The sequence below is a fragment of the Lissotriton vulgaris genome, chromosome 5 (genome assembly GCF_964263255.1).
Source record: "Lissotriton vulgaris chromosome 5, aLisVul1.2, whole genome shotgun sequence".
NCBI lineage: Eukaryota > Metazoa > Chordata > Amphibia > Caudata > Salamandridae > Lissotriton > Lissotriton vulgaris.
In genome coordinates this window covers 1,336,346,102-1,336,362,165 of record NC_141693.1, presented here as the reverse complement: position 1 = coordinate 1,336,362,165, position 16,064 = coordinate 1,336,346,102, and the positions used below count along the sequence as shown (strand labels likewise).

Here is a 16,064-nt window from a genome sequence, read left to right as displayed (position 1 = left end):
ATATGAATGTCCGCAGCCCTACATGCCAAGAACAGATGCATACTGGTAAGTAGCATATTCCTTCTCTGCGAAGAGTTATTGAACTACAAGCACTAACTGTTGGACTTGGCCCTTCTGACAGGTTCACCCCTGAACTTTTTGCCTGGTGTTATTAAATAATTATAGTGATGTCTTGGTTTCTGCGCACTTTCACTGTGTCCGAGTGGAAAGTGCGTGTGCACTCTGAGTGCGTGTAGTGAGGTTGGCCTGCCCTCCCATAGGAATGCATGGGGAATGTATGTGTCCCTGGTAGTTCCTGATGCGTGGGGTGTACAGGCTCGAGTTTGGTATGTGCGGACTCGTGTGATTGAATGCTGCACAATGATATATGCGGCATGATTGTGTCTAATGTGGAAGTGCCACTTCTAGAAGTGTTGCTGGTTGTGTAATTTATGTCTGGCTTCTGATTGGCTGGAGCTGGCTGGTGAGCCTGGCTCCAGGAGTCTGGATGGGTCTGCCCGGTGGTGAGTGTGAGATTAGCATGCTGATGGCTGGGGAGGAGTGCACCTGGGTCCTGAATAGGGCTGGGCTTTCCCCACACAATGCTCGCTCCGCCCCCTGTGGTGCGTCTAATGTCCCTAGCCCTGCCAGTGAATAGAGTGAGGGGCTGAGCACATCAAGGGTGCTCCCAGACCAGCTGCGACTGGTTCTTTCCCCACCCTGCACCTTTAGACAAAGGATTCTCTGTATAAAAGGAGGCTGTGACCTCTTGTCAATTGTTCTTGTTTCCAACTAGAATCTACCAGGGGCGTGCTGCTGCTGGGGCCCAGGGGAAGGCTTGCCTCCCTGGGCCCTGCCAAGCCCCTGGATCGCCTAGAAGGACTCTTTGCATGACTTTGTTTCCTGCTAGCGCTTGGGAGCGCTTTTGTTGGGCATCTAGCGCAAGAAGCGCTTTATTTGTACCCCTATAGCGCTTGGGAGCGCTTTACCTGTCCGCCTAGCGCTGGGAGCGCTTCGTCCTGCCTCTAGCGCTCACAGCGCTTTATTTTTACTTTTGCGGCTGCCCACGCCGCATATTGCCTTGTCTTTTGCCCATTAATTTGCGTGTGCCGTCCGGCGTCATGGCCGCTACATTGATCTTTGAGTCCGAGGGAGCCTACCCCTCAATTGAAGCACCCGATTGCCGTCGCCGTCCGTGGCCAGCCTGGTTGTGGGCGGGGACGGAAGAGTAAGTGCCGCAGGAAATGGCGCCACGATAGAGGAGGCCGGGAGCCCACCCCGCCTCCGAAGAGCGAGGAAGTGGCATGCTCCCGCGGGTCCTGTAACTGTGGAGAGCCCCGGGCCGCCAACCAGGAAGTGCGGTGTAGAGAGAGGAGGTCAGGAGCCTACCCCGCCTCCTCAAGTAGCGGTGAGCTGACTGCGGGGCTCCCATGCGGAGGGGAAGCCCTGCGCTGAAAGAGGAGTCCAGTGGCCCCACGAGAGAGGAGAGAGAGCCGCCGTCAGCCCCCAAGAGACCGGTGAGTGGGGCTCTGAGTGAGGCGGTTGGGGGGTGTGTCGGGCACGCTTTCGGTGCCGCCCCCGTGACCTGGGCCCCATTCTCCCTTCCCGCTGAATAGTGGGACGCAGCAGCACCTAGGGCCTTGTAGTTTTAGAGTCCACGGAGGGCTTCGGGGGCATTTCCAGCAGTTGAGTCCCCGCAGGGTCTCCAACGACAAGGCAAAGTTGTTCTTGAGCCCCGAGGCTCCGACAAGGCATACCTTCTTTCCTTAGCCCACGAGGACTCCGGGGGCATTTGGTAACGGCGGCCATTGTTGATTTAGAGCCACGAGAGGCTCAAGGGGGCACTTGTTGTCTAAAGCCCACGAGAGGCTCCAACGAAGCCCCCATTAGTTTCAGAGCCTAGATGGCTCCGGGGGCACAGTTGATTTCCAGGCCTAGAGGGCTCCAAACTGCACCTATGTTTCTTCCAGAGCCTAGAGGGCTCCCAGTTTGCGCAGTTTTGGTTCCAGAGCGCTAGTGAGAGCCCTGCCACAGTTCTGTTTACAGCTGCCCAGCAAGTAGTGGGCAGCTGCACTGTTTAGGTCTTTCTTTTCTAGGGACATGTTCTGGACTTAGGAGTGAGTCGCACTCCTTCATCCCTACCCTGGCCTTCCCCAGCTGCGCAGCACTTAGTGCCAGCTGCAGCGTTTAGGCCTTGTTCTGTCCTTGCCTCCAGCGGCCCAGCAAGTAGTGGGCAGCTGCTACGTTTAGGTTTTGGCACAGTGGCGCAACCTGGACTTGATGCAAGTTCTGTGTTAATGTGATTTCTGCGAAGTGTTCTTTGCTGCACCTCTGAATGTGTTGTAGATGCATCATGTGCCTTGTTCCTTACACCTCTGAATGTGTGGTTATGCATCATGTGTTCTCCTGTGCTGCACTTCTGAATGTATTCTTATGCGTCCTGTTCCTTGTTCTCACACCGCTGAATTTAGGTTCTGCATCATGTGTTTTCCTTCCCTACACCTCTGAATGTGTTGTGATACATCATGTGTGATATGCCTATACCCCTACAGGTATTGTGATACTTAGGTGGTTGTTTTCTTGCTAGTACAGGTGTTGCTAGCGAAGTCCAGGTTCCCTGTGTAATACTCTCCTAAGGTGGTTAGGGTTGCGTAGGTAGTGCTTACCTGGTACCAGTAGTTACTGGTTGTGTGCTACATGATTATTTGGTGTTTAACTATCTCCAAGGGCTTGATACTGAGCTCGCCCCCTGACCAGAGTCCCAGGACCAGTGGACTCTATTGTGCCTTCCCTGACAAATTGCTGGGACTTGTCTGATCTCCTTGGGCCACTGGGGCCTCGCCTGAAGTGTGCCTCGCTCACTCACCTCGGCAGCTCGTGCCCGGCCGCCCGCTCAAGCCTCGAGTCCGCCGCTCTCCCCTGAGTTGCGCCGCTTTGCTGGGCCGCCCGCATCCTGCTCCCCTCTTCCTCTGAGCCGCACACATTGGTCGCCCCAGACAAACGCTTGTAGCTAGCCGGCCGCCCGCTCAAGCCTACTAAGGAGATCACTCTCATTCTCCCGCGCAACCAGGGCGGAAGGTACTGTCCAATAGGCTCTATGTTCTAAGTTCTAGGCCTACAAGTATTGTATTCTAAGTTCTAAAAGTGCTATTTCTTTACCAAATGCTTATTCCTGACAGTGGCCCATGTGGCCCTGTCCTGTGTACATATAATCCCTTGTAAATATTGCCCGTGCCAGTTGGCACAATATACAACCTGTGATTATGATTCTAATGTGTTTTTCAATACAAAGGCTATTTTTACATATACCTTGTGTGGAGTTCCTTTTGTGGGGGGCCTTGGATGTTGTTGCTGGTGGCTGCGTGCGCAAATGCTTTACACATCGCCTCCCAGATAAGCCTGACTGCTCGTAACCATTCAAGAACCCTTCTTGCAAATGGATCATAATAAGGTTGTTCTACGTACTAATCCAAAATTCCTGCCCAAAGTCATTTCTCCCTTCCACCTCAATCAATCTGTGAAACTGCCCGTTTTCTTCTCACAGCCACAGACAGTAGCAGAAAGAGCTCTTCAAACCCTAGATGTCAAAAGAGCATTGCTATACTACATCGAGAGAACACAACCCTTTCGTAAGACAAAACAACTTTTTGTGTCTTTCTCACCACCACACAAGGGTAATCCCATTTCAAAATCTGGGATAGCTAGATGGATTGTCAAATGCATACAGATTTGTTACCACAAAGTTAAACGTACGTTATCTGTTCCTCCTAAAGCCCACTCTACAAGAAAGATAGGGGCTTCAATGGCATTTTTAGGGAACATTCCCCTAGATGACATCTGCAGAGCAACTATATGGTCTACACCGCACACATTCACAAAACACTATTGTGTAGATGTGCAAACCAAGCAACAAGCTAATGTGGGACAGGCTGTTCTCAAAACATTATTTCAAACTACTGCAACAGATAGGGGTGGCCACCGCTAAGAGTGGGTACTGCTATACAATCTATGCGCAGTGTGTAATCTGCAGCTCATATTCCTTGAACGGAAAATGCTTCTTACCAGTATGCATCTGTTCTTGGCATGTAGAGCTGCAGAGTTACACGCGCCCACCCGCCTACCCTTGTCTGTTCCAGTATTATCTTAATTAGATACAGATTACATGGGCATCCTTCCTTTTCTTGCAAAGCTCCATCTTTTCCCTAATGGCGAAAAACAATCAGAGGATGGAGCCGATGCCCATGCGCAATGTGGTCCAAAGGAGGAGTCACCTATCTTGTGACTTCCAAAGAACTTTTCAGGACAACAACAAACTGCAAACATCCGGGTCCAACACTAGGTGGCGATCTATGCACAGTGTGTAACTCTGCAGCTCTACATGCCAAGAACAGATGCATACTGGTAAGTAGCATTTTCCATATTGATTTTATCGATATGCACACAATTAGATACATTGAACTAGTTATTCTAGGAAGACCTAAAACTACTCACCCTGTCTCAGCCCTATCTCTTAATAGTCACCCACATTTCTCTAGGAAATGTCCCTAATTTCAGAGTATAGACGGGGTCACACCCCTCATCTTCTTATTTTTCACAATGTCTACAACAACTCCAGAAATAGAGAAAATTGAGTCTTGCGTGCTCAAGATGGAGCTTTAACATTAGTAAATGCTTTACAAATGTTTCTCTCCTAAATTAAGCCTGACCTGCCAAGCTACGAAAGGTTGAGAAGGTTTAATTTGAGATCAAACCCAACCATATAATAAATTGTGGCATTGTTACTAGATGAGGTCTCACAACCCCGTCAATTAATCACCTGGTTTCCTACATCAAAGTTAACAGTACATTGCATCACCAATGTATTATCAGAACTCAAAGAAAAAGATCCGCCCATATGGCTGATTTTAGTCCATTTTTATCTAGAAAAAACAAATCACTTAAAAAGGTTAAGAATTTGTTAACAATGAGTCTGTTCCGTCGGATTCTCTACACTTTTATGAGACATTGTCTTGGCTCATACTCTTTAGGTAGTATAACGTTCTTTCTTTCCACTGCCCTTCTAAAGTATTTACTTGCTACTCTGTTCAGTGTTATCGACTATCAATGTAGATTTCCTGAGGTAGAAGGAAAGGTTACTTGCCTGTTATCCTACTTTTTCGTCAGAAGATTTTCCATTGCAGCCATATGCAACTCTAATTCCCCTTAGTGGAAAGAATGAGGAATTTTATTATGTGTTGTGCCTGAAACTAATTCTCCCCCCCAAAAAACCTGCGAAAACTGCTACTGACAGGGCATTGTGAGATTCTGGTGGTCTGTTTTTTCTTTGAAGTACCATTGTCGATTTCCACTCTATTTTGCTACATTGTGCCTATTTTCTTTGATTTTCCATTATAAATAGAGCTGGGTTCTTTTGTAAAACAAATACATGTAATTTGGGCAATACAGCCTTCAGGCCACCGAAGTGCCTTTGTTAAAAAAAAAAAATTGGCTTTACTAATGGAAAGTTTTCATTTTCTATATTTTCCAAAAAGTTCACAATCATGCGTAGGCATCACTATTCTGTGTGTAGGACTTCAAATTAGTTTTGTTTGAACAAGGGTTACAGAAAAGTAACTTTTATTTTTTCGGATGTTGAGCAGAACATGTAATGTAACGTTTGCTCTCCTTGTTTTATCCTTAGTTCTTCCTGTAATCCTTGCTTCAAAATGTGAGGGTGCTATCGAGTATCACCTCCTGATCATGAGGTGTGTCTAAATAATTGGAAAAAATGAACCCCTCCCCTCTGGGAGGGTCAACTCTTATAAGCACTCCTTGGTTAAAGAAATCGTGTGAAAAAATTAACTGTCCATTAATTATGTTTCACTTGGATTTATTTGAATCCATTCCACACGCAAGTTAGGGGCATCCATGGCTTTCCTAGGTAACATTCCTCAAGAGGATATATGTAAAGCAGCCACATGGACCACCATACATACATTTACCAAACACTACTGTGTAGATGTACACTCCAAACAGCAAGCTGCTGTAGGTCAGGCTGTTCTCAGAACTCTCTTTCAGACTGCTGCAGCTGGCACTGGCAACCACCGCTAAGGAGGTAACTGCTATTTATTCTATGCACAGATATGAATTCAGCAGCCCACATGCCTCGAACGGAATATGCTACTTACCAGTATGCATCTGTTCTTGGCATGTAGGGCTGCTGACATTCATATCGCCCGCCCTCCTCCCCGGTGCCTGTCGCAGCTGTAGCACTCAGAATCATTCTCAGGCATGGTCATCACTTACTGTATTATACTCCATCTCTGCCACAATGGCGTAAAACAATCTGAGGATGGAGAGGATGCCCATGCGCACTGTAGTCCAGGGGAGGAGCCACCTATCTTGTGATACTTCGAAGACTCTTCCAGGACAACAATGTGCAATCATCCGGAACCAACACTAGGCGGCGATCTATGCACAGATATGAATGTCCGCAGCCCTACATGCCAAGAACAGATGCATACTGGTAAGTAGCATATTCCTTCTCTGCGAAGAGTTATTGAACTACAAGCACTAACTGTTGGACTTGGCCCTTCTGACAGGTTCACCCCTGAAAGAAAGAACGTTATACTACCTAAAGAGTATGAGCCAAGACAATGTCTCATAAAAGTGTAGAGAAACCGACGGTACAGACTCATTGTTAACAAATTCTTAACCTTTTTAAGTGATTTGTTTTTTCTAGATAAAAATGGACTAAAATCAGCCATTTGGGCGGATCTTTTTCTTTGAGTTCTGATAATACATTGGTGATGCAATGTACTGTTAACTTTGATGTAGGAAACCAGGTGATTAATTGACGGGGTTGTGAGACCTCATCTAGTAACAATGCCACAATTTATTATATGGTTGGGTTTGATCTCAAATTAAACCTTCTCAACCTTTCGTAGCTTGGCAGGTCAGGCTTAATTTAGGAGAGAAACATTTGTAAAGCATTTACTAATGTTAAAACTCCATCTTGAGCACGCAATACTCAATTTTCTCTATTTCTGGAGTTGTTGTAGACATTGTGAAAAATAAGAAGATGTGGGGTGTGACCCCGTCTATACTCTGAAATTAGGGACATTTCCTAGAGAAATGTGGGTGACTATTAAGAGATAGGGCTGAGACAGGGTGAGTAGTTTTAGGTCTTCCTAGAATAACTAGTTCAATGTATCTAATTGTGTGCATATCGATAAAATCAATATGGAAAATACTACTTACCAGTATGCATCTGTTCTTGGCATGTAGAGCTGCAGAGTTACACACTGTGCATAGATCGCCACCTAGTGTTGGGCCCGGATGTTTGCAGTTTGTTGTTGTCCTGAAAAGTTCTTTGGAAGTCACGAGATAGGTGACTCCTCCTTTGGACCACATTGCGCATGGACATCGGCTCCATCCTCTGATTGTTTTTCGCCATTAGGGAAAAGATGGAGCTTTGCAAGAAAAGGAAGGATGCCCATGTAATCTGTATCTAATTAAGATAATACTGGAACAGACAAGGGTAGGCGGGTGGGCGCGTGTAACTCTGCAGCTCTACATGCCAAGAACAGATGCATACTGGTAAGAAGCATTTTCCGTTCAAGGAATATGAGCTGCAGATTACACACTGCGCATAGATTGTATAGCAGTACCCACTCTTAGCGGTGGCCACCCCTATCTGTTGCAGTAGTTTGAAATAATGTTTTGAGAACATCCTGCCCCACATTAGCTTGTTGTTTGGTTTGCACATCTACACAATAGTGTTTTGTGAATGTGTGCGGTGTAGACCATATAGTTGCTCTGCAGATGTCATGTAGGGGAATGTTCCCTAAAAATGCCATTGAAGCCCCTATCTTTCTTGTAGAGTGGGCTTTAGGAGGAACAGATAACGTATGTTTAACTTTGTGGTTCCTATGGAGAAAATACTGATTACTAGTAAACCCGGTATGGATTACTTTTGCGGTTCAGTACTGGGCTGCAAGTTACAGTACTGGCTTCTCGCCTACTTGCAGGTCAGTACTTCGGATTTCGGACTTCGGCTGATTTTATGTGAATATTTGCAGTTTTCAAAACTTCGCACTTCGAACATTTTCGAGTCAAAATGGGTCAATGTTATCCAATGGCAGGTAAGTGGGTTACCGGTTTCCAGGTGAGTACTTGGCTGGTGAAGTTAAGGTTCCGGGTATAGACTCAGGAGTCCACCTGGGTCAGGTAAGTACAGTTGGTTCCGCCCCAGCAGCGCAGGGCCGGCCAGGTGCAGAGGTAGGTAGGCCCAATGATATCCAAGGAGGGAAAGGGGGCCTTCGGTTGGTGGCTGCTGGCTAGCAGGCCAAGCGGCTGTGGGAGCTGGGCTCCTGGTCACTTGCTCAGGGCAAGAGGGGAAGTAGGGTAGGACAAAGGCGGCACAGCCAGCGGCACTCGGGTGCTCTTGAGCCGTCGGGCGCTCAATGTTATCCAATTGGAAAGGTCAAAAAGGAACAAAGGCTGCAGGCTCGGGGACGGAGACTCTCCAGGGGCAACCAGCAATTCGAGAGGTAAGTTGGGATTTTGGAGCACAGGGGGCTGTAGGGCGCCGGGTGCAGGGGTGGCTTTGGGTGTCGGAAAAGCTTACCCTCGGCTGGTCGCGGTTGGGTTGGCCCCTGGTTCTGAGTCTGGAGGCATCGGCTGGTTCGTCGAGGAGGGTCTTTGGGCACTGGACTTCGGGTCCCAGTCGCTGGGTGGACGTCCTTGTGGTCTTGGTTCGGTTGGGCCCGGCCCAGCGGGTGCAGAGTGGGCTGGTCCGGAGCTTCCTGGTTGGCACCAGATGGGTTGTTGCAGCAGAGCCTCTGCTGATGGAAGTCCCAGTCTCCTGGCCTGCTCCTTTCCTGTGGGAGGGAGGCAGAAGCCGAGCCGAGCTGGGATTGGGCATGGCTCCCCATCTACAAGATAGCTGGAGCCCGGGGTCGTGCTTCACCTCGTCTCCCCCACCTGAGGGGTGGGGTTGGCATAGGCTGGCACACCCCCCTTCCTGACATAGTTTTTCCCGCCAGTCTTCCCGCCAGAGTGGGGGTCAGAACTGGTGGGGGCTAGTTGCTGGGTACAGCAAATGGTCTGGAGAAGCTCACAGAGACCTAGCACCTCACCCCGAATGTGCATTGTTGCAGGCCCAGGAGAGCGGGGGCTCTCCACCCAGGGGTCCAGCAACATGTCTGCTTTGTGGCAGCCTCTGCCAGCCACTGAGCCCAGCATGTGGATTGTAGGTTAGGTTTTCAGAAGGTATCTCTAGGATGCCCTCTGGTGCATTGTACATTAAATTCCACACTGGCATCAGTGCAGGTTTAATGTGCTGAGAGGTTTGGTACCAAACTTGTCAGTCTTCAGTGTAGCCATTATGGTGCTGTGGAGTTCGTAATGACAACCTCCCAGCACCATATACTCTTAATGGCATCACTGCACTTACAGTGCCCAGGAATGGCCCTGGGTACTGTAGGGGCAAAATGCTCATGCACCTGTGCCCACACCTCTGGCATAGGGCACCCAGCTAGAGGGGTGACTGAAGTATGCTAGGGCAGTGGGTTTTGTGGGCATGGCACATAGGGATGTGTGCCATGTCGACTCTTGGTTTAGTCCTGTACTTCGGTACTCAGCCTCCAAAGGCAGTGTTTGGGTGCCAGGGTACAGGGCCCTTGAGGGTGGCACAATAAGTGCTGCAGCCCTCAGGAGTCTTCTCTGGTCACCATGCCCTGGGTACCTAGGTTACTATTTATTAGGGGCTGACAGGTGGCCAGAGATGCCAATTGGGTTTTTAGTTTCAGCACAGTTTTAGGGAAGGGAACACAGGCCCTGGGTACCTGGTTGGCAGGAACCCAGGGCACACTCGGTCAAAGCACATCAGCAGTTCAGAAAAGAAGTGGGGGCATACCAAGGCAAGAAAGATGGCACTTTCTCACATTCATGGAAACCAACAGTCTTTAGTTTGTGTCACCCCGTTTTGACTACTGTCACCCTGGGTTTCCTCTCCCCTGACCAGGTACTCTACGGTCATCATAGCTTCTATCTAAACATTCACAATTTTCGAAATTGGCACAATATGACGAATGTACATTAGTATTTGCAAATAATCTGGTGCAACACTGCCTAACAACCTTTGTCTACTCTGGGTGGGTACTGTTCAGCAATATTTCAACCTCTGGCTCCTTCCGCACCACTCTTAACAAGTACTTGGCCCAGTCGATACACATGCCTATGTATTTCTTCATCTCTTCCCCTATGCCCAAACTACTCTCTCTCCCTTGGTCTAAGTATTATTTGTCTCTTTCATGATTGGTCTGTGGTTCCATTCTCCTTTATCTGTGTCCTCTGAGACATCCAGCTTGATCTTTCTCCACTCTCTGCCCCTTCCTACTCAAATGCAGTGCTTTCCCTTTTAAATATGTCCATGCTCTGCCTTCACCATTTGTTCCTCCTTTGCACAGAACTACAGCCACTCGTCGTCTACATCTTACAGTGGAGATATTTATACCGACTCTATTTGTCCTATCACATTCCTTTTGAGCATTTTCATCTTGCTTTCTTTTTCAATTCCAGAGGAGGATGTGGAAAACTTTGACGTACAGAGCCTTGGAGAGGATATTCTGCAAAGCATTGAAGCGGACAGCTTTTGGTGTATGAGTAAACTTTTAGACGGCATCCAGGTAAGGCTGCTGCTTTTCCATCCAGGGCATTCAACTATATATAAGAAGATTTCATTATCATTAATGGCTTAACCTACCCCATAGTTTATCTTTATGATGGCTTGGTACATTGAGTCTAGTCAGAAGTTAGTTTTGGAGAGTATGTTGTACTTTACTGATTTTAACTTCTTTCTCCACAGGATAATTATACCTTTGCACAGCCTGGAATCCAAAAGAAGGTTAAAGCTCTAGAAGAGCTTGTTAGCAGAATTGATGGTATGTGGAATGGCCTAGATGCCTACACAGGGTTGTTATGGGTAGGTTGTGGTAAGGGTTGGCATTTGAATCAAAGTTAAATGTACATATATGAATTACATTAGTCTTGATTCGGTTCACCAACTGCTGTATTTATATTCGCATCTGTTGCCAGATGGTAGCGATAAATGTTTTTTCTTTGCAACATAAAACAGCATAGTTATCGTCAAAATTACCAATCTGCCCTCACACCCCCTGCCCATGCTTGTCTAACAGTAATTGGTCTGAATGATTCCAGCCCATCTTTTGATGAACTTCCTAGTATGGGCTCCACAACTTTCATTTAGTTCAAAACTTTTTTTTATGAGGTTTTCTTTTTATTTGTTTCAGATAATTTACCTTGTCTTTCTTGCTTTCAGTTTAGGCTTCCATTGTTGTTTTTCTTTGGTTCACAGTTTAGTTTGCTGTAATTAATTTATATTTTTAGACCCCATTGATTTTCTGCTATCACAAAAGTTATAGAATATCCATATCCATAGCCATGCCTTAGAATGAGGTCTGCCTCTGATCTCTCCAAGCCTACTTTCAAGTTACACAAAAAACTGCATTTCTACTCTGACCAAAAAATAATTATTCAGTTTATACACATATGAAAGCACTGTAAAGCTGTTAACCACAAGCCCTCTTACAGCTCACCAGCCCCTGCCAATTGATCATATGTTTAAAAAAGTATATGGGATCTGGAATAGATTTCCCCTACATTGCATTGTCAAGCCAGCGTTTTCAGGAAGGAGATGAGGAAACACAAAATACATTTCCCTTATGGGTGATACAACTCCACCTGGCTTGCACCTCATTTTAGGGTCGAGCCTGCAAGAGCATGCGCTAGTGCATTCATTTTTTTTTTTAACAATTTTTATTAGTTTGACAACAGTGTACTATGCCGTAATGGTAAGAATCATAACAGCCATAGTCATCTGCATTCCACAAGGTATTCACTAGTTAATCAATACCTTTCAGCAGGAAAGTCCATTGTCTCGTCTGCAATCAGTTTGTTCCTCCAGTTTCAGTGCAATTCATGTGTGGATGCCGTATAAATGTCCATTACCAGCTGCCCCCCCCCCCCCGACCCAAACCAATCTCATTCACCCTCAACAGCCCCCCCCCTCGTCCCCCTCTGCCCACCCCACCCCCCCATCCCCCTCAAGGCGTGTCATATTGGGCCCTCCACTGAAACGCAAATGGGCCCAAAACCCTGAACGTGTCAAGCAACAGGATCAATGGAAGCACCGTGGTAGGAAGCGTCTCACATGCGGGTAGGGGCAGCATTTTGTCGACAGCCCACGGTGGAACCCCAGCAAGTGCTGTGACATGCTATGGTGGGCGTACTTCGGGACTATTCGCTGAGGCATCAACATCCTCATCTTCAGGGGCTGTAAGTTCCATGACCACCCTTCCCCAGGCTCTCGCCCTATCCAGCGCCTTTTCATTACCCGTTCTGTGTGCAATTTGTAGCCGGACAGCTCCCTCACATTCGGCCCCCTTTCGAAGTTCATCCCTCCACTTATCCAAACTAGGGCCCTTTTTCGCTTTCCACTAGGAGCTTATGGTTCTCTTGGCTAGCAGGAAACCCAATTCTATGAATTTGCTAGTAATTTTGTTCTTTAAGGTGTGGGGCAACCAATGGAGGATACAGTGTGCCATGGAGGGTTGTAGGTCTCTCCCCGTTACATCCATCAACAGGGCCGTCAACCCCCTCCAAAAAGAGTCAAGAGCCGGACAGTCCCACAACATGTGTTTGAAATCAGCTTCAACCATTGCGCACCTTGGACAAGACGCTGACTGGGTTCGGAAATATTTATGTAAACGGACCGGTGTTAAGTATGCCCTATGTAGGATGTGAAAATGCACTAATTAGAATCACGCGTTTCGCGTGCTTTTCCAGGCCCTCTCTACTAGCCCATTCCATGCCGTGTCTGGGATGTCCTTCCCTATGTCAGTTTCCCACTTCGTCTTCAGGGCTGTTAGTGGGGGTAGGGCTTCTTGTGTCATGCACCTGTATAGACATGTTACTGCCTTGATGGTGCCCGCCACACCACAACATATTGGCAGCCCATGGAAGTAGGTGGTTCTGTGAGGCCCGCCTTCCAGTGCTTTCGAACCGCTGCTGTGAGTGCAGTGTGTAGCAAAAAGTCACCCCCCCGGTAGCTCATAGCGGTCTCAGAGGTTGTCAAAAGGTATCAGGGCACCGTCCTCGTACAGGTCTCCTATCGTCAATAATCCCTGTTGTTCCCAGGCCTCCAACCTCTGCCAGGTGCCACCATGTGGTAGAGCCTTGCACATCCTCAATAGTATGTCAGGGGCGTAAGGGGTCCCTCTAGACCCTTTTCGCAGGTATCTATTCCAACATTTCTTTGCGGTGGCAAATTCCCGGTCAGATGTGTATTCCCGAGCGGAAGTCGCAATACTATGAGAGATAGTACCATCAGGGGGCCTGACAGCTCTCCTGGCTCACCCTCTTCCCTAGTGGCCCTCACTAACCATTGTGTGAGCCATTAGAGCTGGGCTGCTATGTAATACGTTTCGTAGTCCGGGACCGCTAGTCCTCCATCCGCTCGGGGCATCATGAGTGTGTTGAGGGCCACTCTGCGCCTGCCCGAACCCCACAGAAAAGAGGTGATAATCGCCCTGAGCCGCTTACAATAGACTGCCGGAATCCAGATCGGAAGGGCTCTAAAGAAGTATAGTAACCGCGGAAGGGTCACCATTTTGAGTAGCGCCACGCGTCCCGCTACTGACAACGGTAAGGTACCCCAGAAGTCAAAGTTAGCTCTGGCTCCCCTGATCGCCTTCCCAACTTTCCCCTCAAGTATATCTTCCTGCTCGTGATAGATCACCGTGCCCAAGTAGGGCAGACCTCTCTCTTCCCAGTTCACCCCGTCAATGGTCTGAGGGCGAATTCTGCCTTTGCGCACTGGGAAGAGGCACGCTTTCGCCCAATTGACCTTTAAGCCAGCTACTGTAATTGGGGTCCACAGCAGGGACTTCGCCCCCTGCAGTGCCTCGCCTGTATCCGCCAGGAACATTAAGAGGTCATCCGCATAAAGTGCGGATGACCTCTTAATGCCTCTTAAAGAAGCAGCCGAGTTCCCAGTATCCTGCTCAGGGTTTTGTAGTCTAAGTTGAGCATGGACAGCGGGCGGTAGGCCGTTCTATCCCAAGGTTGTTTGCCCGACTTTAGTAAAGGAATAATGATTGCCTCCCTAATGGAGTCCGGCAATCTACCTATCCTCTTGGCCTCATTATATAAGTGCGTGAGTCGAGGGGCAAGGAGATCAATGTAAGCGAAATACAATTCTACTGAGAGGCCATCCGCGCCCAGAGTTTTATTACGGGCCATATTTTTGATGGCTACTCGCACCTCCCGCACCTCAATGTTCCGTCCCGGCAGTTTCGCGTCCTCTTCGCTCAGCTCTGGCAGGTTCAGACCCTCCGTAAAGTTCTGTAATTCTTCCTCAGAAGGGAGTTCTCGGCTGTGATAAAGCTCTGTGTAGTAATCAAAAAACAAATAATTTATCCCCTGCTGATCAAAGCGGGCTATCCCCACCTGGCCTCGCAGCTCCAGTATGACGGAGCCGCGACGAGCCGGATTGGCCAACCAGGCCAGGAGGGCCCCCGACTTATCTCGCTCCAAATGCGCCCGTGTGACTTATTTTTTGTAATCGAAGCACCGCAGGCGCTCTACATTCGCTGCCACCGCTTCCTTGGCTTCTAATAATTCAACATACTTTGCCGGATTTTCAGGGCGCTCCCTCTCCAGGGCGCGCAAGCGGTCATCAACCCTTTGGATATTTTGCAGGAGGACCTTTTGGGTCCCAGCCACAGCCGAAATATATCTCCCTCTAACAACAGTTTTACAGGCATCCCACTCCACGGTTACCGCCCCAGCAGTTTCTACATTGAACTGGAAATATTCTGCAATAGCCGTTGCAATGGTGGTGCGGAAGACTTGATCGTCAAGCGCTTCCGGTCGCAATCTCCAGGTGGGGATTTTGAGGCGCAGTCGCGACCATCCCAACTGGACCAGCAGCGAGTTATGGTCAGAAATAGTTCTAGTGAGATATTCACTACTGCAAATCTCCCCGTGTACATCTGGGGAGCATAAGAAGGCGTCAAGGCGGACGTGTAATTTGTGCAAGGCAGAGAAAAAGGAGTAATCCTTGATCAATGGGTGTTGGACCCGCCAAGTGTCTACTAATCCCCAAGTCTTTTGCCAGGTATTACGCGCTAGTTTATGTGCTGGTGCATTCGAGAGAGGGGGGTGTGAGCGATCCAGGTCAATATCCGTGATACAATTAAAATCCCCCCCAAGTAACAGTGGCCCTGCAAGCAGCATCGCTAGCTTGTGTGATAAGAGAGAAAAAGGCAGGCTGGTCCAAATTAGGTGCATATACACATCCCAGCGTAAGGTCCCTCCCATCTAGTTTCCCCTGGATCACCACATATCTGCCCTCTGGGTCAATCAATTGTGTTGTGCATTGGAATGGAACCCCAGCTCTGATCCAAATTAGCACCCCCCTCGCATATGCAGAATATGTAGTGTAATACTCCTGACCCCTCCAATGGCGTTGTAGTGCTTTCCCTTCTTTCGCGATGAGGTGGGTTTCCTGGAGGAATGCGACGTGTATGCCCCTAGGAGTTAAGAATGAATGTATCTTGTAGAGCCTAATCATAGTTTACATGCCGGTTGTATGATACTAAAGTGATAACTTTTTCATCGCGCTTCTTTACATCGCCGCCAATACATTGCATATAGGGTTACACCGCCATGTTTCACATCGAATGTCGTTGCGACGCTACTGCGGTGAATCCTATTGGCAGCATAGCACATCGCATTCCTTTAAATCGCGTGTCAGTACAACGCGTGATCCCGTATCTGAGTGGGGGGGTGGTGTTATATAATGTGTCGCCCACCGTGCCTGCATCCTGGAAATGTTCCATGTCTTTATTTCTTTACTCCTATTTTAGCTCATTCCAAGTCACCAGTATTTATACTTTCGCTTATGATTCCCTGTAGATCCAACCACCTCCATGCCACAAACCAACCAATTCCCAGGTATTAGTTTCCACCAAGAAACAAAGAAATGTGGGGTCTGCCTGTGCAAGAGCTCCATGCCATCA

General features: G+C 48.2%; 1 protein-coding gene across 1 annotated transcript in view; it reads left to right on the top strand.

Moving 5' to 3' along the window:
- Positions 1–16,064, top strand: part of TBC1D22B (TBC1 domain family member 22B) — a 416,082-nt gene that overhangs the window by 299,658 nt on the left and 100,360 nt on the right. Inside the window, exons 9-10 of the mRNA XM_086923270.1 lie at positions 10,543–10,649; positions 10,829–10,904. Of these exons, the coding sequence (XP_086779396.1) occupies positions 10,543–10,649; positions 10,829–10,904 (183 nt within the window). The remainder of the gene's footprint in view (positions 1–10,542; positions 10,650–10,828; positions 10,905–16,064) is intronic.